We start from the raw sequence: 24454 nt of genomic DNA, 5'->3' as shown, positions 1-24454 counted from the left end.
AGTTTGTTACTAAAAGTACCCTTCAGTATGTATTAACAATTTAAAAAAAAAAAGGGGGGGGGGGGGGGCGACGACACATGAGGTGAGGAACCTAATTATTATTTAGCTTGTTATGTCAAATCTTCAGTCAATCAGTTAGAGCCGTATCTCTTCAAATTAATGGCAGGTAGAATTCAAATTATGTTGCTAGAAATGAAGTTTCCGAGAACCATGGAGCTTTCACGTGTCACCGGGAGATGGGTAAGGAATCAGGGTCTTGTACGTGGATGTGAGTTTAAACTCTAACCAGCTAAACCAACGAGCAGTAAAGTCAGGTTGCTTTTCTGGGGAGGAGAAGAAAACGTTATCCATATTCATATAAGATCTAATCTTTGACACCATTCCCATACCGTCGGTGGTGTTGTGGAATGCCACTTGACCGGGACAACTGCTCTAGCTGCATTATTCATATGTCTGATGATTGATTTCTTGTATCTAGACAGTGGTATAGTTGAATGTGGAAGTAACCAGAAATCTGATGTAAAAAATGTTATAGGTATCTCACAGATTATGATGAGGGAACATTTAGAACTAAACATAGAAATAATCAAAACCAAAATCATAGGGTTACAAGTATACCAGCTTGTCCCAATCAGCAATATAGGAAGAGGACCAATTCCCATATTCCATGCTCAAATTCCCATAGGAAAGTGTAAGACAAATCCTTCAGAAATGAATGAAAGACTCCTCAACTATAATCTGGGAAGCGGACATGGGGGGAGACATTATCATACAGATTAGGTCTGATTATGTGCTGGAGGCCAATAGACCGCTTAATGACATCTCTTTGTATACTGTTCTGAAAACAGACCCTACTAATGGCTTCAGAGAGGAACTTTATGATATGTTAAAATCAGCAGAGATGGATGGGGTCATATCCAGGCAGGAATTTCACTTTTTTTTATTTAATCCACATTTATTATCATTCGCCAAAATTCACAAGAGTCTCACTTCACCCCCTATACGCCCTATAATTTTTGGTATACCATTAATCACTTCTAATTTATCTTTTTATATTGATTCAAACCTTCAGCTACGTGTCTCCATTCTCAAGTCTCACATTAAAGAAACCACCCATTTGTTAAACCTTTTGGCAGCATCAAGTGAAGGGAAACTCACCAGTTCCTCACACTCGATTATTTTAATATTCCCCATGAATTGGGAATTCAGGTTATCTGATTGTTTAGAAAGTGATGGGGACTTGGGGAGGAGACACCAATGTTTTATAATAGATTCCATACAGTTTATTGTACAGCACAATTATTTGTGGTGATGGGGACGGCCATGTGGACCATGAGTTCTGCCAACCTCTATATGGGTGAGGTAGAAGACCTAAGCAGATTTGGCGCACACTTGGTCCTCTATGGCCATTGTATTGATTTTTTTTGTTTGGGATGGGGACACTCCTTCTGCCCCTGAATTTGTTGATCACCTTAATCATAATATTTATAATCTTATATTTATCCACATAATTCACCTTCACAATATGACCTTCCTGGATGTGGCCCTTAATGTCAGGGATAATGTAATTACCACTTCCTATTACATCAAAGATGTAGGTACCAATGCATATATTCATTTTAGTAGTGCACATTACCCCTCTTGGAAGAAGAATATTCCAAGGGGACAACTTTTAAAGCTATTTAGGAATTGTTCTAATTTTGAGGTGTTCAAAACTCAAGCTAAGGATATGAGGTATTCCTTTAACTAGTGAGGGTACCATGATATCATTACCAAGGCATATAATTACACAATTAGTTTGAACAGGAAGGAGTTACTGAAAAACCGCACTGTGAGCATGGAAGATACATTGATTTTACCTAAAAAACATCATGTAGCTTTCATTTCCACTTCTAATAGCCATTCAATAAAATAAATAGTATAGTGTATTAAAACACAATCCCATTTGTAGAATCACTTCCTAAAGATCCCATATGTATTTGTTGAATAAATAAATCTTTACGCAACATCTTAGCAACAAGTTTCTTCAAATCTGTTGACCCAATGTCTACTGTATCTCCATCCAAAATCTGGCTAAAGGAAAAACCAAAAGGGTTACATAAATGTAGTATGTATGTATGTATGTATGTATGTATGTATGATGTATCATGTGTAACCATATCAAAATGAAAATTAATAGCAAAATAAGAGATAGAAATGGAAAAAGTATTAAACCTAATAAATTTTATTAATTGTGACACACAGTTTGTTATCTAAAACTAATGTGAACATCGCAGAAACATATTGAAACAGGTCCACAGTGTGTCGAGGTATAACTTTGAGAAACATGCAGGAGATCCGAGCAGTTTAAGGATGTCTTGGAACTTGTTACTGCAACAAAGAGGGGAAAAGATCACTATAAGAAATTGTGCAAATCAATTGTATACAATATTTAGGTGTTATCGTATGTCTCAGGTTTTGTTTTTGTTTCAGATTTATGTACTGTGCACAGTGTGTGCTACTGAATTTCAAACCAGTCACTAAATTTTTTTTTAGAAAAAATAAATAAAAATTGTGCAAACAAGAGGTATACAGAATGTTTTGTATAAATAACACACATCCAGATGGCCTCAAAAGGCCATTGACTCATATATGCATTCATGTGAAAAAAAAATGGAAAGGGTTAAGAGAGAGGGATTAAATAACTAACATATTTAGACAGAATTTTCTTATATCATATTACATTATATCAAATCATAACATACTTGCCAGTATTCAATGCCTCAGATTCGCCGTTTTTTTTCAGTGAATCTGGCAATTCGCTGGGTTTACGGCGAATTTTCTGTTAGAAAAAACAATTCTCCCTATTCAATGGAGGCAATTCGCCACAAATGAACAGCGAATGTCTGCCGATTCGCCGTAAATTATTCTCCACAATTCGCCTGTGATTTTCAATGGGGTTTTTAGTGGAATTCGCCGACAGTGTATTCAATGCTCAAATGGAGAACTGCTTTCTCCATTGATTTTCGCCATGATTCTCCGTTTAGCATTCGTCATCTTTTTTAGGTGAACTGTAATGTGATCTTTTAAATTAAAGCGTTTTTAATTTTTTTTTTGGTGTTAAAAAATCTGAATATTTTTCCTATGAAGGGGCATGCTATTTTTATTCATATACTTGCAGCACATGAATATATTTTTAATATATATATATATTTTTTTAAACAATATATATATATATTTTTTTTTTAAACATTCGCCAGCAGGGGGCCGGGAGCCGGAGCCGCTCATTAATATTCATATATTCACTGCACACTGATCCCGATGATCGGGACCAGTGAGTGCAGCGGCTCCGACCCCAGCAGCACCCTGCAAGCCCTTCTGCTGGGGGTGAGGTGAGGGGAGGGAGGTGAGGGGAGGGAGGTGAGGGGACGGGACGGGAGGGGGGAGAGATATGCGGGGGACAAGCTGACAGGGACGGGACCAGCAGCAGCAGCCCGAATCTTTTGCAGATAGCAGCCACTGCTGCTTTCAGTGAACAGAGGCGGGGGAGCTGTGCGTACTGTAGTGCTCTCCCTCCGCCATGCCACATTCGCCCGCCCCCTTTGCCATGGCACTTTTCCCCCCTGCTGCTGAGATTCTCCAGCGGGGGGCTCACTGATGTCGCAGGGAGCCCCCGCACAGCCTCAGAACAGGGACCCCAGCAGCAGTATACCTTTGGCTCTGGCAGCCACAGCACGGTGATGTCAGCGCTGGGGCTGCCGGAGCCAGAGGACTGCTGCTGCGGGCTGTGCGGGGGGGGGGGGGGGGGGTTGCGACACGGGGATTCGCCACTGCAGCTGATTGGCTGGCCAGAGGCGGGGGAGCTGTGCGCGGGCTCCCTCCGCCATGCCATATTCGCCTGCCGCCTGCCCCCCTCACTCATGCAGGGAGCCCCCGCACAGCCTCAGAACAGGGACGCAGCAGCAGCAGGCCTTTAGCTCCGGCAGCCACAGCACGGTGATGTCAGCGCTGGGGCTGCCGGAGCCGGAGGACTGCTGCTGCGCTCATGCTGCGGGCTGTGCGGGGGGGGGGGGGGGACACGGGGATTCGCCACTACTGTATTCGCCTATATTCGACGTCAGGGGCAGCGAGCCCCTGACGCATTGAATAGTGTGGGCTGGGGGAGGCTCACGAATGTAAGAGGAGCGATTTTTCCTGGCGAGCGCACAGCGAATCCAAAACAGGATTCGCTACCTTGCGCTCGCCAGAGCATTGAATACCTGTGACTGTATTCAGCCAGAATGAGACACCGTGTGGTAATATACTAAGTTATTATTTGGTTACTTTGTTTTTGTTGTGATTGATGAAACTAAACATATTATATAATGATATCTTCCTTATTTTGGAACTTCCTATTTATGTCTTATATTTTATGTTTTATAATTATGGTCAAGTTTATTGGTTTAGTTTCATTAATTAATCGGTTATCTGAAACAATGTGGATGTGCATGCCAAGCCTCACTCTTTTTCCAGCTTAGTGTTTTTGTATAATTGACACATGACGATTTTAGAGTGATTAGTATTGGTTAACTGTTAGGCCAGTATTCAATGGCCGGGCTGGCGGCTGGCAGCGAATCCTGTGTAGGATTCGCTGCACTTTCGCCACAATTCTCCCTTCAGAGAGATTCGCCCAGCAGCCTCCCGTCCTCCCTATTCAACGCGTCAGGGGCTCTCTGCCCCTGACAGCGATAATCACTCTCTGGGGCGAATAGTGCAGGGCTCTCTCCCCTGCTGCTGCGGCTACACTGCCACTGCAGGGGATTGAGCAGAGTCCCGGCGGGGGAGAGCGCTGATACTGCCAGGAGCCCCCGCACAGCATGAGGATGGGGACGGCTCAAGCAGCAGTGGCAGACCTCCGGCTCCAGCAGTCCCAGCGCTGACATCTGCTATCACCGCGCTGGGGCTGCCTGAGACGGAGGTCTGCTACTGCTGCTGGATCTGTCTCTACGTCAGCTGAGGCAGGTCTGTGGGGTCGGGGAACAGAGCGGGCGGGGTGTACTGATGAGCAGTATCTTCACCCCTTTCCCCTCCGCTGCCTGTCAGCTCATGTCCCCTCCTCTTGCCTGTCAGCTCATGTCCCCCGCATCCCCTCCCCCCTACCACCACAATCAGCGCAGCAACACACATGTGTCCCACCTGTGGGGGTGTCCAGTCACTTTGTGGGGGTGAAGAAGGGCTCGCAGGGTGCTGGCAGGGTGCTGGGATCGGAGCCGCTACACTCACTGGTCCCGATCAGTGCAGTGAATATATGAATATTAATGAGCGGCTCCGGCTCCCGGCCCCCTGCTGGCGAATGTGTAAAAAAAAAAAAAAAAAATATTGTTTAAAAAAAATAAATATATATTCAAAATATATTCATGTGCTGCACGTATATGAATAAAAATAGCATGCCCTTTCATAGGAAAAATATTCTGATTTTTGAACACAAAAAAAAAAATTAAAAACGCTTTAATTTAAAAGATCACATTACAGTTCACCTAAAAAAGCTGCCGAATGCTAAACGGAGAATCATGGCGAAAATCAATGGAGAAAGCAGTTCTCCATTTGAGCATTGAATACACTGTCGGCGAATTCCACTAAAAACCCCATTGAAAATCACAGGCGAATTGTGGAGAATCATTTACGGCGAATCGGCAGACATTCGCTGTTCATTTGTGGCGAATTGCCTCCATTGAATATGGCGAATTGTTTTTTTGTGACAGAAAATTCGCCGTTAACCCAGCGAATTGCCAGATTCACTGAAAAAAAACGGCGAATCTGAGGCATTGAATACTGGCCTTAGTCTTGGGATCAGAAAAGAAGAAATTATAGGAATTTTGGATAATATTAATAAAATCAAGGTTGAAAACTATAAGGACCATGTATAATGTTAATAAAATTGAAATTATATTTATCTAAGTCAGTGGTTCTCAACATTGGTCTTCAGGGACCCCCAACAGTGCATTTTTCCAGGTGACCTCACAGAGGGGCCGATTTATTAAGCTCGGTGAAGTGATAAATTGTCAGGTTTTTTTTATCACCGGCCAATCAGCTCCTAACTGTGAAGTTGCAGGCTTGGTTTGAGAAATGACAGAGGTAGGAGCTGATTGGTTGGTGATAAAAACCAGGGTAATTTGATCAGTGATAAAAACCGGTGATAAAGGGAGCGTGGCCTGACTGGGGAAGAGGAAAGCTGTGCTCATACAGAGCTCCTGATCCCTAGACCCCAAAACCTGCACAAACACCCTCTTTTGACCCACCCCTGCCCCATCCGCCTTCACAGTAACCCCCAGACCACCGGGGGACCTGATTGGGAACGGCAGCAGAGTCGGGAGACCCGTTTTACGGGTCTCTGCAGATTGCGGCCTAGTACCCCTGCAAGCCGGGGCCTCGCTTAGGCAGCCCACCCGCCGCCGGAGCTCCGCAGCGTAGATTGCGGGAGGACGGCTCCAGGGACGGAGCCCGGACACAGCCTACTCTCCCAGCGGACCCCTTCCCAACCACCTAAACTCCTCACCTGAGCGGTAAGAAGCGCCCAGCTTCCACACAGAGGTGGCGGCGGCCATCTTGGATTTCAGGGACAGCCGCAGACGCGCTCCAGCGCTGCCCCCCTGTTCCCCTTCTGCAGCCCAGACACCAGGTGCCCCCCCTCAGGCTCCACACAGCCCTGGGGGTGCCCCAGCACCAGTGGACAGGGCGCCCAGCCCAGGGAGAGGCATTCAGCAGGCGGTGGCCATATTGGTTGGGGCGGGCAGGAGTATAGCAGCGAGCAGGGATAATTGGGTGCGGCGGCCATATTGGTTGGAGCAGGAGCAGAATATACCAGCCCTGTACACCAGTCAGCCGACCCAGCCCCAGTGCACTATCCTTGCTGGAATTCACAGCACCTCCTCCTGCTGCAGCCATACCTGGGCACTTTGTCATACCACAGCCCAGGGGGAGATATTTCTGTGAAAGCCCCAGAGGAGGAGTAGAAGCGGTGCTCCATAAATCTAATTCAGATTTCTCCCCTGGCCGACATCTAATCCCTCTGAGGGGTACAGACACTGGGTACCTATACCCACAGAGAGCTGGTGCCCATATAAGCATCTTTAATATCCCACTACTGTAAACGTGACATTGTTTCCCTTCTGCTGGCAGACCAGAGCTCATACTGCAGAGGAGTGAGGCTGACTGCACGTGTTGCTGGAGGCACTTGATGCGGCAGACTCAATTTGAGGAAATTAAGAAGTGTTTTGTAATTGGGACTATGATACGTCCCTCTCCCATGGACTGAACCCCCCCACCGATGCTACTATAACACACGCAAATTCCTCCACCTTCTCACAGAGTTAAGGGGATGACATAGTCTCGCCTCTGACAGCGGAGCCTTCTAACGTTAAGTTTTGAATAAGTGGAATCCTCTTATAGCCTATTAGGTCAATTAATATGCCATCCAAACGCAGCAAGACCCCAAAACCAAAAATCGCCTTCTTCAAACAACCTGCCCAACACTCAAGACCTAAAGACGTGGTCCTCCCCTCTACTCCCACAACTCCTCAATTCACGTCTCCCATGGCGACCCCGTAGCTTCGTCTGTAGCTTGCCCCACTGGAGATTCCATGGGAGATGGGGACGCCTTGACTGTAGGCACAATGAAGCTGCTTCTGTCCCAATTTAAAGATGATGTTACTGCTGAATTTCGTGCCACCCTACAAGCCTGCCAACACTCGATTGACGACCTAGGTGGCCGCACTAACCATTTGGAAACCAAGATGGAGGAAGTGGTGAGGTCACATAATTGCTTGTTGGACTCTCATGGTGAACTTGAGGCGGAGGTACGTTCATTACGTGATAAGGTAACAGACCTTGAAGATAGATCGCGACGTAATAACCTCAAGCTGCGTGGCATTTCTGAATTTGTGTCGAATAGTAGCCTGCATGACTATGCTATCGACATCTTCAAGAAGCTCTTACCAAATGCCTCCGCCACAATTCTGCTTATTGATCGAATCCACAGACTGCCTAAGGCCAGGGCAGCCCCAGATAATGCGCCGCGTGATGTCCTGCTGTGGATGCATTATTTCCACACAAAGGAATCCCTGCTCAAAGCTGCTAGACCATCATCTGATACCGCTACAGCCCTGGGAGAAATTCAACTCTTTAAGGACCTGTCGGCCGCGACTCTTTTGAAACGCAGATCACTTAAGCCCATTACAGCTGCCCTCCAGAAAGCAAACATCCCTTACCGATGGGGATTCCCCACTAAACTTTTAGTGTTCCGCGAAGGCTCCAATGTCTCCATAAGCAATGTAGAAGAAGGTCTGAGGATACTCCAGTCATGGAACAGTACCGACCCCAGCTCTGCTGGCTCCCCCAGTCGCAGACTTCAGCAGGACTGGTCTGCGGTGGGTTAGGGGGTAAGCCCTGCACATTTTCTTGTTCTGACTGCTATATAATTGCATTTTACTGTCTCAAAATCTGAGTTTACCCATATGTGAAATAGAGGGGCAGATGTATCATAGCAGCGCTCATCGCGCCGCTATGATACTTCCTGCTTCGCCTCAATAGCGAGGCGAAGCAGGAAGGGACATCGACAAGATGTATTAACATCTTGTCTGCCGAAGCGGGGGAGCGCTAACTCCCCCCTTCGGCGATGTCCCTTTCTGGAGATAGCGCATCAGTTAATACTGATGCGCTATCTCCTGTCCCCTGGCCGGCCGCACTGGGCATGCGCGGGATCTCGCTGTTCACGCGAGATCCCCAGCGCAGCCCAGACCTAACAGCAGGGACAGCGCTGTCCCTGCTGTTTAGATAGGGCTTCGCCAGCCTGAGGCTGGCGAAGCCAAATCCGGCTTCGTGCGGAACGGTCAGCGATGCTGACCGTTCATACATTCGGCCTGCTATCATTTTGATAGCAGCGCCGATATGGACAGGGGCGCATAGCGCCCCTGTCCATTACCGCATCCCGGCCGCATCATACATGGGGGAGAAGCGGTATCAGTGCACATAACGTGCGCTAAAACCCCTTCTCCCCCATAACGACCATTCATACATCTGCCCCAGATTGCCTTGTCAAATGTTGAGACATTTATATGCCATTCTGTGCATTCTGGTTAAAATTTAGTGGTTGGAATGTTACCTATACATTTAAATTTGTTCTTCAGTTGATGACTGCTCTTGTCCTCATAGTTATAATACTTGCGAGGCTCTGGTTTCCTTCGCCGTTAGCATTAAGTTTATTATACATTAGCAGGTGGGAGGTCTGCCACTACCCCCCCCCCCCCACTCAATGTACACAGCCGCCTTGGTATGGCGACTGGCATGGATCTCAAGAGAGATCGATTTAGTTCTGTATTTACTTTGTATTTTACTTCCCCCATGTTTTCCCAAGTTTTCTTTGTGTTTGTTTTCCATTAAAGCATCAGGTACAGTTATTTTTACACCAGAACCCTTTAGCAAGGTGAAAGCCATCTTCATTTTAAAAAAAAATGGTTAATATAGTATCCATAAATTCAGAGGGTTTAAACTCCCCCCACAAAAGGAAAGTGGCCCTGAACTATTTCCATAAGCTCAAAGCGCAGATTGTGGCAGTCCAAGAGACACACTTCCAAAGGCATAACCCCCCCCCTCTTCACTAACTCCAGATATCCGCATTGCTATAAGGCCAACGGTCCCACGAAAAAAGCCGGAGTAGCTATACTTATAGCCCAGAACTGTGCATTTCAGCTCTCCTCTAGATATGAGGACCCAGAGGGGAGGTACTTAATACTTTTTGGCCACCTGGACAATGTTGAGACCTCCTTGGTCTCGTGTTATGCACCTAATGCTAAACAAATTGCATTCTGGAGGAATTTTTGTAGAACCCTCCAACAGCATGTCAGAGGGGCCCTGATGATACTTGGGGATTTTAACATGGTACTTGACTCCATTATTGACCGTTCACACCCCACACTCTCCCTTCATCAGTCTTTGCCCCAAGACCCTTCCTCTAAGTTCCGCCAACTATTGGCCGAATACGTACTGTTTGATGCATGGAGAGCTAAGCATCTATCAGTAAGAGATTACACCTTTTATTCTCATGTACACCGGTCTTATTCCAGAATAGACATGGCATTGGTTGATCGAGTGATGCTTGCATCCATCCGCAAGATTGATATCTTGCCAATATCCTGGTCAGATCACTCCCCACTTATGATAGTCTGGAAACTTAGTAAACGCACAATTGCCCCGGGTTCCTGGAGATTGGGTACCCATCTTCTCACACGACCGGACACTCGCCAGGCCATATCAGATTCACTAGATCTTTATATTGACACCAACTCCCCCTCAGATACGTCTGTTTTCACTCATTGGTGCTCACTGAAGGCAGTGATCCGAGGCTCTGCAATTCAAGTGGCAGCTAGACTGAAGCGTCAGTACAAACAGCGCCTAGAATCGGCAAGGGAAAGGGAACATCTCTAGGTGGTACCAGCACCTACTTAGCGTAGTGCAGAAAGCAAAGTTCACCGCACAGGTTAAATGGGAGAAGGACCTACCCAACACTTTCAACGAAGGTGTCTGGGAAGCTATTTTCCAGATATGCTTTAAGCTCTTCAGATGTATAAATCATTCAGAAATGTATTATAAATTAATTCATAGATTATATTATACCCCGGAGCATTTACACAAAATATGGCCTGATGTTTCACCAGGCTGCTGGAGGAACTGCGGAATGGTAGGAGATATCCTACATGTCTTTTGGCTCTGCCCAGAAATTCAACCCCTATGGAGCGAGGTATTCTCACTCATTTCAAAGGTATTGGGAGTAGATATTCCAAGGAACCCCCTCCTGGCTCTGTTTCACTACCTCCCCAATGAAATGGTGGGGGAAGACAAATACCTCCTGGGCCACATCCTGATAGCCACAAAAGCTACTATAGCCCAGTTGTGGAAATCCACAGAAATCCCCAATATATTAGCAATTGAAAACAAGGTACATAAACACTTTGTCTTTGAAACAACTGATTACAATGGTTCCACAATGGCCTCCTCTATGCATATGAGGTGGTTTAAATGGTCCATATATAGGGAGAACTCTGGCCGCCCCAGTGTTAGGAGCAGTGCGGGCTGCGCGGCTCCGGGGGCCCGTGGGCGACGCGCCCCGGCTGTTGCTAGGTGGCCAGGACGCCCTCGCATCATTCCCGTTGCGCTTCCGCCGGATGCGGGTGCAAGTAGCACTGCTCCGGCTAGTCTTTCTCCCTGCGCCCCGGCTGTTGCCAGGCAGCCGGGACGCCGCCGCGTTATCAGTCCCGCACTTCCGCCGGACGTTGACGCGCGCTCAGCGGTGTCCTCTCAATTCCTTCCTCCTCTGCCGCAACGGTTGCCTAGGCGGCGGGGGACGCCAGGCAGCCGCGGAGAGGAGGGGACAGTCTGCAGCTGATTTGCAGCAGCTGCCGGGGATGCCTTTTGGCGCCCTATTTAAACTCCCAGGCACCACTCTCTGATGCCGGTGATAGTCCTTCCTTGCTTGGTCAGAGTGCTCCTGGTTCCCTGGTCTCTGGTGGTCTTGGCTCCTGTCCTGCTTCCAGCACTCCAGTGTCTGTTCCTGTGTTGCTGCTGAGGATTAACCCTTCCCGTTCTGTTTCCACCTCTCTCAGATAAGTGGGGGGTTATCCTTATCTCATTTTGTTCCTGGTCATTCTTGTAATATTTGTAATACCATCCTTGAGTATTGTTACTCCTGTATGCCATTTCGTGTTACGTACCATCCTTTGAGTATTGTTACTCCTGTACTCGTGTTATTGTTCTTATACCATCATTTGAGTATTGTTACTTGCATATATCGTTTATTGCTGCTAATAACATCTCTAGAGTATTGTTACTCCCAGTGCCTTGCTGGCAAGTTCTATTGTCTCCTAGTCTAGGGAGTCCTCGCCTGTGGTTACAGTTAGTAGTTCCCCTTGTCCTCCGTTGGCCTTGACGGGCGCGTTGTCACAAGTAAGACCTGGTGGCATCGGGGGCGGAGCCTAACGGGCTCTGTCGAACACGGCTATTATAGGTGAAGCCTTAGCCCTTGCACGCGTCCGTCAATTCTATCCGGAGGCAACGGAGTTAGGGTTGGCGGGGACTCTACGGATCCTAACATTATCACCGGCCTAAAAAAGAAGAGGCATCTTAGTACCTATTTTTGGGGATCCGCTTCTGTATCATGGATCCTGCTCAACAGGCCGCAGGTCACGCAGGGCAGATGCATACACTCACTCAGAAGCTCCAGGAGCTTACCCTCAGGGTTAATACACAGGAGGAGCGGGCACATAGGGTCCTATCTCCTGCTAGAAACCCTGAACCAAAAATAAACCTTCCTGACCGTTTTTCTGGGGATAGCTCCCAGTTTTTTAATTTTAGGGAGGCTTGCAAATTGTTTTTCAAACTCCGGCCGATATCCTCAGGTACGGAGATTCAAAAGGTAGGGATTATCGTCTCCCTTCTCCAGGGTGATCCTCAGTCCTGGGCTTTTGGGCTCCCTTCAGGAGACTTAGCCCTCACGTCAGTAGATTCTTTTTTCTCTGCCATGGGGGTGCTATATGATGACCCAGACCGGGCCGCCTCAGCTGAAGCTAATCTTCGGGCCCTTCGGCAGGGTAAAGGAACTGCGGAGGCATATTGCACCCAGTTTCGGAGATGGGCTATTGATTCCGGGTGGAATGACCCAGCTCTCCGTAGCCAGTTCAGAATAGGGTTGTCGGAGGGTCTTAAGGACGCCCTAGTCCATTATCCCACATCCCTTGATGAGGTCATACAATTGGCCATCAAGGTAGACCGGCGTTTTCGCGAATGCCAGAGAGAGAGGGACTCAGGGGTGCTGCCTACACAGTCGCATGGGGTTGCCCTGGAGAATTTAGATGAAGAACCCATGCAGATTGGAGCTACTCATTTATCCACCGCAGAAAAGAACCGTAGGAGGACCCGGGGTTTATGTCTCTACTGTGGAGGTCAGGGTCATCGTGCAGTTGCTTGTCCTTTGAAACCAGTAAAAGACCGGGCCTAGATGAATTCGGGGGAGTTCATTTGGGCCTATCTAGTTTTTCTTCCCTCAACTCGATCTTATTACAGGTCATTGTCTCTAGTGATAAAAGATCATCAGAGGTCTCTGCCTTTGTGGATTGCGGGGCGGCCGGCAACTTTATGGACATTGGACTGGTTCACGCTTTGGGGCTCAAGCCCGTACCCCTAATTAACACCGTGTCGGTCTGTGGGTTAGACGGCCTCCCGCTCTCCAGAGGCAGCATCTCTTCATGCACTCCTGGTATTCAATTGTCGGTGGGAGCTCTTCATGCGGAAGAGATCTCTTTTTACATTTTTCATTGTCCTTGGGCTCCTCTTGTACTGGGTTTACCGTGGTTAAAGAAACATAATCCCAATATTGACTGGGAGACAGGGGAGATTACGCGGTGGGGTTCATCTTGTACTGACAAATGTCTCACGCTTCCTCTCCGGGCCATACACTCGGTCGTCTCTTCTTTGCCTCCTCCCTATAGGGAGTTTGCTGATGTATTCTCGAAAAAAGAAGCAGACACTTTGCCCCCTCACCGTGCTTTTGACTGTGCCATTGACCTGATTCCTGACTCCCGGCTGCCCAAAGGGAGGCTTTATGCCTTATCGGTTCCTGAATCCCAGGCTATGGATAGTTATATCAAAGAAAGTCTCGAGAAAGGGTTTATTCGTCCCTCTAAGTCACCGGTGGGTGCAGGTTTTTTCTTTGTAGAAAAAAAGGACGGGTCACTCCGCCCATGTATTGACTTTCGAGCTCTTAACAAAATAACTATCAAGAATTCTTATCCATTACCTCTCATTTCAGTCTTATTTGATCAGATTCGTGAAGCAGTCATCTTTTCTAAAATCAATTTAAGGGGTGCATATAACCTCATCAGAATTCGCCAGGGTGATGAGTGGAAGACCGCGTTTAATACCCATTCCGGCCACTATGAATACCTGGTGATGCCGTTTGGACTTGCCAACGCGCCTGCGGTCTTCTAGGATTTCGTTAACGAGGTGCTTCGGTCGTTCTTAGGAACTTTCGCAGTGGTGTACCTGGACGACATTTTAATTTTCTCTAAGAGTCTTTCCGAACATCGCCGTCATGTTTGTATGGTCCTCCAAAGACTTCGAGAGAACCCCACCCCCTCTTACAGCTTCCATACGTGTTTAAATTTACCATATGCTGTTACCTTATAAAAAAAAATTCTCAATAAAAATGTAATGTAAAAAAAAAAAAAAACGGTAATAAAAACCAGGGTACTTGCGGGGCTCGCCCACGCTGTGGGCTCGGTGGCTCGCTACGCTTGCCACGCTATCTAAAATCAACTCCATGCCAACGTGGATAGTGGGGGTATGAACTATCCACGTTGGCATGGAGCTAAGTTACTTTATTTTAGATAGTTTGGCGAGCGTACCCAACCCGGTAGTAGCCATGCTGGCGCCGTGAAACTACACAAGAACCAAAACCAGGCACTTTATCACTTCACCGAGCTTAATAAATCTACCCCAGATACACAGGTGCACTAATTACTCACTTGCACAATTTAAAAGATCACAAATGGATCTAATTATTTCACCTGAGATTCTGTGTGGAGATCTGGAAAACGTGCACTGTTGGGGGTCCCTGAGGACCAAGGTTGAGAATCACTGATCTAAGTGACTATTTTCATACTGATCATGAGCAGATATTTCATTGGCCAGAGTCAAGCGATGGGGACCTTTTGTCTGTTTGAATGAATTGTAAATAGAGTGCTTACTATTGCCATCATGATGTGACGTGATCGCGATAGGAGAAATAGTGAATTTACATAATATTATGCGATTAGGCGGTCCCATAACAGGTCATTGTGGATGTACTATTAGCTGCAGTAAAGGTAATGTGGCCGTATGAGGGAGAGATTATTCTTATGTCCCATATGTTGTTACTCCAGTGCCGCTCAATGCCATTGGCTATGGACAGTCATGTGACCTCCATTGCCGATCACATTAGCCGGAACCAGGAAATATTACCTAGCTACGAGGCTTTACACAAAGGCGGGAATTGGCTACGAGACATATACAAAGGCCCGGATTGGCTGTAAGGCCGGGATGAAACTTAATTTATTTATTTTTTTGTGTATTGTCACTCCATTGACGCAAGAATTCATTGACTTCCATTGCCGGTCACGCGAATTGTAACCACGAAACCAACTCAGTTACATAGCTATATAGAAAGGCCGGGATTGGCTGTGAGACAGAACTTGTAAATGTTGCTAGGCTATGAGCACCATACAAAGGCCCTGATTGGCCATACAGCCAGGATGAAATCAAATCTTTTTTTGTGTATTAAGTTGTTTTTATTGCTATTTTTTATATTTTGAATAAACGTGTTCTGCCTTCTAATAAACTCTCTGCTGCTAAACTTTCTGTATATAATTGTTTATGTATGTATCCATTGCCTGATTGCACGCACCAGATGCTAATTAGAAGCCATATTTGTTAGTCCCATGAGGACTGCTTCTAAAATACCTTTCAAAAAGCTGCGGTATGTGGAGGTGCTAAACAAAGAGTCAATAGAATACGAACAGAAGAAAAGAAAAGCACTCTCTTGTTTGGGGGCACACTTATAATTAAAACTTAACTTTTATTAGTAGTACATATTAAGAAAGGATCCTAAAGGTCACAGATGAGAGAGTCCTTATTATGCTATATAGAAAAAGGTGAGATGGTGTCCTTAAAGCCACAGATAATACGCTGCTGTCTCTTATTTGATAGAAATTGATAGGAGATGAGCGGAATCTGTTGAGAAGGTACACAAACCGAATGAGTAAGACACAGTAGCGGCAGGTTTGTATAATATCCTTTATGTGCCTCTGATTGGCGGATACAAACTTATCAAATGCCCGAAAAAAGGGGAAATATCTGTGATAATGTATCAGAGTACAGCTGGGGTTACTTCAAGGACCACAGAGGTGCTGTTTACTGTATCGTGCTGTCAACAGTGGCCGGGTTACCGCCACAGACTGCGTGTCAGATGGCCATTTCGCAGATCCTGCTTCATCCGTTACCTCTAGGATCCTTACCCAGCAAGGGCAAAAATTGCTACCTAGACGCCCTACTATTCTTCAACCCATCTTTTCTGACTGACCGAAGGCAACTCGATTACTTGAGGAGATCAAAGCAGTTACCGATATAATTTAAGCAGCAACAGTCACATGGTTAATACCAGTCTGCAGAGGCTAATATTTCACCATTTTTCTCTTTTTCTTGGTTTCTTTTTCTTTATTTATAATTACTTATTCAGTTCACGTTTAAAATATTTTTTTTTAAACATATATCTGTATATTTACATGTATCAATATATATATTCTAACCACTAGATGGTGCTCACCTAGCAATATATTAGGAGATAATCATTATTTTTGTACATAATCAGCATTGACTGTTAAAGCTATGTTTATTATCCAATGTACATAAAATCACTATTCCATGCTTACAAATAAATAAATATAAAACAATATTTCGAAGTCCTCTAGAGTGAACCAGACTTGGGAGAAAAAAGAAAAAAAAATCTCTAATGCTGCTTTCCCACTGCAGACCATTTTAAAGTACTGGTAATCTTAAATGGTATTTAAAACGGTATTAGCATTCCCACTGCAGCAGATTACCGTTTTAAATACCATTTAAGTACCATTCCCATTGCAGTGAACCGTGTAAAATGTAGAGTGCCTACCCCCCCCCAGTGAAAAGAGTGCCTAATCCCCCCCCCAAGTGTAAAGAGTGCCTAACCCCCCGTACCTGCCCTGTGCCCCCACCTCCCCTCCCCTTGTACTTACCTGCACGGGGATGCAGGGCAGTGGGGAGGCAGCGGGGGTCCATGCGGGGTACAGGCAGTCCCAGTGCCTGATGAGAACTAGTAGTTCTCACTTTGCGCATATGTACTGAGTGCACGTGCATACTAATGAGCCGCTCATTACATATGCGCATATGTAATGAGCGGCTCTTTATTATGCACGTGAACTCATAACACATGCACAAAGTGAGAACTACTAGGTCTCATCAGGCACTGGGACTGCCTGGAGGCTAAATAACGTTTAAGAGGCATTGACAACTGCCTCTTAAACGTTATTTTAACGTGTAGGACTCTGCTTTAAAAACGGGTTGAAATACCATTTAACTTTAAACGGTATTTCAACTCTGGCACTTTCCCACTGCAGCCTTAAAATGGTAAATTGCGCTGAAAATCTGCAATTTACCGTTTTTTAGCTGCAGTGGGAAAAGGGGCATAATTTATTACTGTAAACTTTGTATATTTTGTATAGAATGTAAGCTTGCAAGCATGGCCCTCATACTGTACCTCTATGTTGGTTGTTACTATTCAGTTTGTTTTATCAATGTTTCCTATTCGTAAAGCGCAACGGAATTTGCTGCGCTACATAAGAAACTGTAAATAAATACATTTTGTAACCTTTGCATGTATATATTTCAGTGTTCTGTGTATGTGTCTTGTCTGTACGTTATGGGATAATTGTCCCAACTTTTTTAATAATTATGACATATCAATATTGCCAGCCTTTGCTTCTAAAGGCCCATACACACTAGAAGATCTTCATTTCAAAAGACTTTGGCAAAATCTTTGATTGATATATCTTTCACCAAAGTAGTGCGTACACACTGAGCTATTTTCCCAAAGAGCAAAAGATTTTCAGGAGGCGAAAGACTTTGCTGAAAATCTTTCATTAAAAGGCGATTTACATAATGGGCTGGGTTTGAATTCCAAGGGCGGGAGCAGAGGCCATTGTATTTAATGCATTTCTGTTCTTGGAGCCTGATTCAGAACTAATGTAAACCCCACCCTACGCTGCTAGCTAGGACTTTCTTTATCTTTGCCAGGGGTTACATGCTCTTTGCAAGGGGTTTCATGCTCTTTGCCAGGGGAAGTTACTCTGTGCACTGCACTCCGTGTTAAAGGAGAGAGCCGGGGCAGAGCGATGGGAAACCCTGATGTCTCAGAACAGGTATATCTGTCCGTGGCACGGCTATTTGAAATGATGTGCCGGCTCGTGACTCGCAAGCTAATCGAAGCTTGCGGCGTGGCAGTGCCTGATTGGTTGCATGGCTGCTAGCTCCAATTAGCTCAGGAGTCGCGAGCCGGCGCGTCAATTGAAATAGCCGTCCCACAGATCGATGGACCTGCTCTGAGACAGACAATATTACTGGCCAATAAATTCAGTAAATAATCATTGGTAAGTAGTGGTGCCAGTAGTATATACATTGCTGGCAGGTGCCAGCAATCTATATATTACTGCCTTATGAATGTGGCAGTAACATCGGTGCCAGTGATATATAGATGGCAGTAACAGCGGTGCCAGTGATATATAGATTGCTGGCATGTGCCAGCAATCTATATATTACTGGCTTAAGAAACTCATTGGTGCCCAGCGGTGCCAGTAATATATACATTGCTGGCACATGGCAGCAATCTATATATTACTGGCTTATGAAACTCATTGGTGCCCATCGGTGCCAGTAATATATACATTGCTGGCACATGCCAGCAATGTATATATTACTGGCTTAAGGATCTCATTGGTGGCCAGCGGTGCCAGTAATATATACATTGCTGACACATGCCAGCAATGTATATATTACTGGTTTAAGGATCTCATTGGTGGCCAGCGGTGCCAGTAATATATACATTGCTGGCACATGCCAGCAATGTATATATTACTGGTTTAAGGATCTCATTGGTGGCCAGCGGTGCCATTAATATATACATTGCTGGCACATGCCAGCAATGTATATATTACTGGTTTAAGGATCTCATTGGTGGCCAGCGGTGCCAGTAATATATACATTGCTGGCACATGCCAGCAATGTATATATTACTGGTTTAAGGATCTCATTGGTGGCCAGAGGTGCCATTAATATATACAATGTATATATTACTGGCTTAAAAAAGAAAACATTGGTGGACAGTGGTGCTCCGTGTGGAGCAGGACAGAGGGAGGGAGAGGGAGCAGGGTTTAGGGGGCGGGGCATCAGTGTGTCAGTCAGTGTGGCTGGGCGGCAGAGCTGGGACCCAGGAGAACAGGAGGACAGCGGGGGAGTGAGGCACTGCAGCATCCAGCTGCAGCAGCAGTCTAAACGGGGCAGCGCGGACCAATCCTGCAGGGTGAGTATGACAGGCAAGGGGCGGGGCGGCGGTGGGCAGCGGGGCGGTCCGCCTGGATGAAAGTGGTTAATCTTTCAGCCCGGCAGGCGTACACACATGGCGATGATGGATGAAAAACCATCCATCATCGCCACATCTGCTGGTAAAACCAGCAGATGAACCACTTAACTAGCGATGATGAGGGAGCGCGCATCATCGCTAGTCGGCAATCTCTGGGGCATACACACTGGGCGATTTTCAGCCAAAAATCACTCAAAACGGCTGTTTTGACCGATTTTCAGCTGAAAATCGTCAAGTGTGTATGGGCCTTAAGGGATACCTACCAGGGTATACTAGGAACAGACTTTCACAACCAACCATATGACTTCGTCCCTATTATTGATCCCATGGGTGAATATATATATGCATATATACTGTATTCTTTGTTTTAAATATGTTTTTTTAAATATTAACATGTCTTTTTCATTTTATAACATTTTGTTGTGATTTAGCGCACCTTCATATCCGTTGATATATTTATTTTTATATTTAGAGATCAATTTACATTTAAAGATGTTTGCTCACCTGAATAAATCACTTGAATACGATGTCTGTTAGGGTTTCCAAACAGCGACTGTTCAGCTCCATCTGCTCTATCTGACTATATCCAGCAGTACTTAAAAGGGCCTAGGACAGAAGAAGAGTTCATCTTATTGGTCAATGAAACTATTAACTTACATCAATAAATATGTATCCCAGGATATAACCCAGGATGTATCCCATAGAATATATCTAAGACCGGTCACAGAGGGAAAAGGAGAAGGGAGATTTATTGGCATATATGTTTTATAAGAAGGGTTCATGAAGGCTGGTTTTCAATTTAAGATACACTTTTTGGCTGAATGTCTCTCCAGTCACATCTTCTTTCTGTCTAGTCTCACTTTCTTTTTCACCAAAAAAAGAGACAAGCAGGGTGGATTGAGTGGTTCTGGAAAGGGGTCAGTCTTGAAGGTTACAAAAAGGCCTGCAACATACTAGTCCAGTAGAGTCTAAGATAATTGCTTTCACTTCTCACATGGAGTCCAAATTGCCTTAGACAATGATCTGAAGTCAAACATTCACATTCAGCCTACTGAATCGCTTCAGAGTACATCCTTCGCAAAGACACACTGTGGTGTAGCACAAGAACAACTGGGGAAATACAAAATCCCCCAGCAAAAAAAAAGGGATGAAGGGCTGTGCTAACCTTCCGCATTCTATAAAGAAATAGGCCTGAGAAATAAATATGACATCTACTAGTGTAAGCTCCTAGGACGAATGTGAATGAAAAAAGACAATGCATTTCTCAGGCTTATAGGTGAGCATAGGAGAAAGGTGGTGGGTGGGGGGGGGGAGTGTTGCTTTTAGGACGGGGGAGAAAACCCATCACCCATGGGATGCAGGAGGGTGTGGACCAGAGATGCTCAACTTCTGCTGTCTGGACTGGAGCCCGTGTGTCAAAAGTAGACAGGCAGTGTTGGCCAGTGTATTTATCGTTCAGTTGTGGGTAACTTTTCCCCTACCCCTGAAAGTTTAGTTGGGAAAAAATAACACTTGTTTCATTTTCCTAAATAGTTAGGGCGGTTTCATACGCTCCGGGTGACGCCGGGCGGCAAAGAAGCCATGCTGTGCGCAGAAGTTTACAATGGTCGGGATGGCCACAGTGGCTAACATCGATAGCGAACTCCCGGTGGAGGAATTTGATGCTGACCTTCCTGGTAAATGTTGACATTGTTTTGTTATGGTTTTGCAGATTGTAAACGTGTGTGATGCTGATATTGTTTTCTTTCTTTAAAGATGTGACTGCTGAGCCTGATCCAAAAACGCCACCAACACAGGGGGAGCCACATTGGGAGGCGGAGAGTGGACACACCAGAAGCCAGGTCCTCCAGGACATCCAGCAGCAGGGGATACTAGCTGCCGAGTGGCAGGATAACATTTTGGCGGTCCTGTCCCGCATTGCGGATGCACAGCAGGCAGGAGCAGGCCAGCTACCAGAATTAACTTTTGGCGGATCTCATTTCCATCACCTGGGAACTCGCGAGAGGCCATTCTGCTGCAACAGCACCAGCCACATCCCCTGCTGCCACAAATCCACCACCTCCTGGTCCTTCAGGGGTTCCCCCAAATTCCCCCGGCAAGATGAAGCCGAAGAGCCTCCGCCCGCCCACCTACCAGCGGCAAAGGCAAAAGAGGCTGCAAACAGTGATGTGAAGGCTACTCTGTATTGATTGCTTCCGTGATGTTAGTCCAAATGTTCTCTTTGTTTTGTACACCCATCTTTCTGGGCCCGTGCTGATGGTACCAAGATCTCTTAAGGACCTTTGTTGTAAATGTGAATTTCTGACTTTGCTTAGCTTACCCTGGCTGACATGATTAGTGAGAGCTGCACATTCAGTATTGCATGGCCTGGCACTTAAGCACCCAGCTGTTCGGGGCCAGATGTTGCTGATGTTTGAATATTTTGAGATGCCTGTGTTTGTATATGTTTTTTTTTCTAGTGTTTTGTTTCATTATTTCTTCCCAATCCTAATGGTGTGATGACCAACACCCAAAAATAAATGAATTTCTCTAAATCAATAATGTGTATCATGTCCAATGTTTTGTCTGCAGTTGTGCACATACATTTAATAGTAATGTGTGTGTGTGTGTGTGTGTGTGTGTGTGTGTGTGTGTGTGTGTGTGTGTAGGTTCAATATTGTGTGAGCTTTGTAGGGTCACGAAGCAATGGTTTGTTAAATTTGTTATAGGAGTAAACATGTGTACATTTTAAATACATGAGAAGATAGGTGTGTGTAATGTGATGACAACATCATGGTTGTGTTTGCAAGCAAGTATGAGAGTTGACACATGTTGGCTTGTTGTAATTGTGTGTACTATTGGGCCAACATGACATGCACACTTGTGTGTTAAGGTTTGAGATTTAAAAATGGCACATAAAAAGCAGCTAAGAATACTACTGCAATTGTGTGTAAAAACAATGAAAGATATAAGAGATACAGTATGAATGCAGAGAAGTGTAAATGTTTAAACTGCAAAAATGTGCTTCCCGTGTGGCTGGCATGTAGTTAGTTAATTGGCTAATGAGAGAAACTTGTATGCTGCATGGGTATTGTGTGCAGGTGCATGTATTTGCAAATGTGGGGCCAATAAGCGGCTGGCCTGCGAGGCGTGAGACTTGCTTTTACCAAGTGAATGATTTTGACCTCGATAAGTCCGAGCGCTCGCACAGTGGAGCGAAGCCAATGGCCAGCACTTGTAGTCACCACTCCAGTGTACGCCCCGGTTTCCGCACAGTTTTGTGGCTGCGCCCATCCATACGCCCACATTACGCCTACTTTGCACAAGCTCGTTTGCTAGCGTATTTCTATTTGTAACATCGCGATCATGCATGGTTGCCCAAACCTGCACATGCAATTTGCGAACGATATGCATGCATAGTAGGCTAAGATACGCGCTCTGAAAGAATGTGTGTCCGAGCGAGGCAATCAGAATAAGGCCCACTGACAGCTTGCTAATTTTTCCTGCTTCCAATACAATAAAATCAAAAACTGAGCATTCACTTGCAGTCTAATATATCCCACCCCTTGACAGGAGCCATTATAATAAGATAATTCCTATTATTCACTTCATCTGTCAACAGTTTTAATGTTTTGTCTAAGTGTAAGCAATTTTTTTAAAATATTTTGGTGAAAACTACTATTGAGGAAATTCAGTTCTGGCCAAAGAGTGCAAATTGCTGTTGCTGCGGCACTTAAAAGCTGACAGCGGCACCCATCCCGCACACTTTGCCTGGTCCAACCGAATGCCAAATTTGCAGAAAAAAAAAACACTTGTACAACTTTGTCCAGCCATATAGCAAGGCTACCTTGCCAATTTGATTTGCCAGCAATTTAATTATCTCCTTTAACCCTTTGAGTATCAACATATCTGTGAGAAATGCACAAAGTATCTGCTAAAAATGATACCATCTCTGTGAGAGATGCACATAAACAGTGTCAACATCTCTGTGAGCGATGTGCAAAATATCCACTAAAAATTCCAGCATCATTCACATTTGTTATATAAATTCAAATAAAAAATGTTGTGTAAAAAAAAAGCTTATATTTCCTATATAAGGTAAATATTACAGGTCATTATGATGAATAAAAATGTTTGCTTGACAATTTTCTCACCGATTTTAAAAAAATTACTTGGCACTTAAAGGGTTAAGACATGCTTTAGAGCAGTATTCAATGAGAAAAATTCTCCGTGTTTTATGGAGAATTTTTGCTTTTTTCGCCTTGGACGGAGCATTTTGCGCTCCAAAAGTGAACCACCCTATTCAATGTGAAATATTCTCCGTCTTTCTAAGTGATTTTCGCCGTCTCTCTCCGTGTAGAAATTCTCCATCTTTTGATGGAGATCTGGAATGTGAACTTTTAAACTAAAAGGTTTTTTTTTTTAATTTTGGTGTAAAAAAATCAGGTGTTTTTTTCTGTGAAGGGGCATGTTATTTTTATTCATGTGCTTATAGCACATGAATATATATTTAATTAAAAAAATATATATATATATATATATTTTTTCTTTTACACAGTGCAGCCAGCAGGGGGCCGGAGCGCTCGAGCCGCTCATTAGATATTCATATATTCACTGCACCCGATCGTTAATATGCACGATCGGGTGCAGTGAATACTGGGTCCCCCGCTGGCTATAGGGGGGGGCAGCCTGTGCTGCCTGGGTCCCGGGGAGCCCACCTCCTCTCCACATTCCTCTGGAGCAGCCAGGGAGACTTTAATCTCTCTGGCTGCTTCCGTCCCCCGGCTCCCTGAAAGCTCCCTGCAGGGGTTAAGACTCGCCGCGAGTGGCGGCGAGCATCAGCCACATTGAATAGTGGATAAAGTGCCGTGACGGAGAATCTCCAAACATGGAGAACCTCCGCAAAAACACGGAGAGTGCATGGCGAGCGAAATAAAACGCTCTCCATGCACGGAGAATTTTCTCATTGAATACTGCCCTTAGTGTGGAAATCTGACATTGATGCAACCACAAAAGTACCTGACACACAATAGGCTGGTGAGTATTTGAAAGGCTTTTGAAGAAGACATAAGGTGTCTGGGAGTGGTAAACAAGAAAGGTAGCCTTGTACTGATCGGGTTTAATGTGAATTTTCGCCCAAGCAATGCGGATCCACAGCGCATCTCCAAAACTTTTAAAGTGGATGGTCACCTAAAGTCAAAAAGATTTTTTTAATAGAAAATAAGAAACAACAAACTTTTGGACAGCTAAATTGTACAGATAGGT

At 45.3% G+C, this 24454-nt stretch overlaps 2 protein-coding genes across 5 annotated transcripts in view; one reads left to right on the top strand and one right to left on the bottom strand.

Annotated features, from left to right (window-relative positions):
- Nucleotides 1–2208: 2208 nt before the first annotated feature.
- The window catches only part of LOC146079591 (centromere protein N-A-like), a 110488-nt gene continuing 88242 nt past the window's right edge, over nt 2209–24454 (bottom strand). For 2 of the 4 annotated variants that reach the window (XM_083186306.1, XM_083186305.1), the window contains exons 6-8: nt 24209–24379; nt 19715–19816; nt 2209–2370 (exon numbers count right to left, since the gene is read on the bottom strand). In XM_083186306.1, coding sequence (XP_083042432.1) covers nt 19724–19816; nt 24209–24379 — 264 coding nt within the window. In that variant the 3' untranslated portion in view covers nt 2209–2370; nt 19715–19723. The remainder of the gene's footprint in view (nt 2371–19714; nt 19817–24208; nt 24380–24454) is intronic. The other 2 variants (XM_083186308.1, XM_083186307.1) reach the window with 1 other exon arrangement.
- Nucleotides 20658–21638, top strand: LOC146079590 (uncharacterized). The gene is made up of 2 exons (XM_083186304.1): nt 20658–20886; nt 20966–21638. Exons 1-2 carry the CDS (start codon nt 20814–20816, stop codon nt 21397–21399), a joined length of 507 nt encoding a protein of 168 aa, XP_083042430.1. The 5' UTR covers nt 20658–20813; the 3' UTR covers nt 21400–21638.

This window comes from Crinia signifera, chromosome 5, assembly GCF_055691185.1.
Source record: "Crinia signifera chromosome 5, ASM5569118v1, whole genome shotgun sequence".
Lineage (NCBI taxonomy): Eukaryota > Metazoa > Chordata > Amphibia > Anura > Myobatrachidae > Crinia > Crinia signifera.
This window is presented reverse-complemented; position numbering and strand designations above follow the sequence as displayed.

Excerpts from the sequence above, each read along its gene's own strand:
- LOC146079590 (XM_083186304.1), top strand. The coding sequence starts at position 20,814 with ATGGTCGGGATGGCCACAGTGGCTAACATCGATAGCGAACTCCCGGTG. Across the intron at positions 20,887-20,965 it reads ATTTGATGCTGACCTTCCTG|ATGTGACTGCTGAGCCTGAT; the intron begins GTAAATGTTGAC and ends CTTTCTTTAAAG.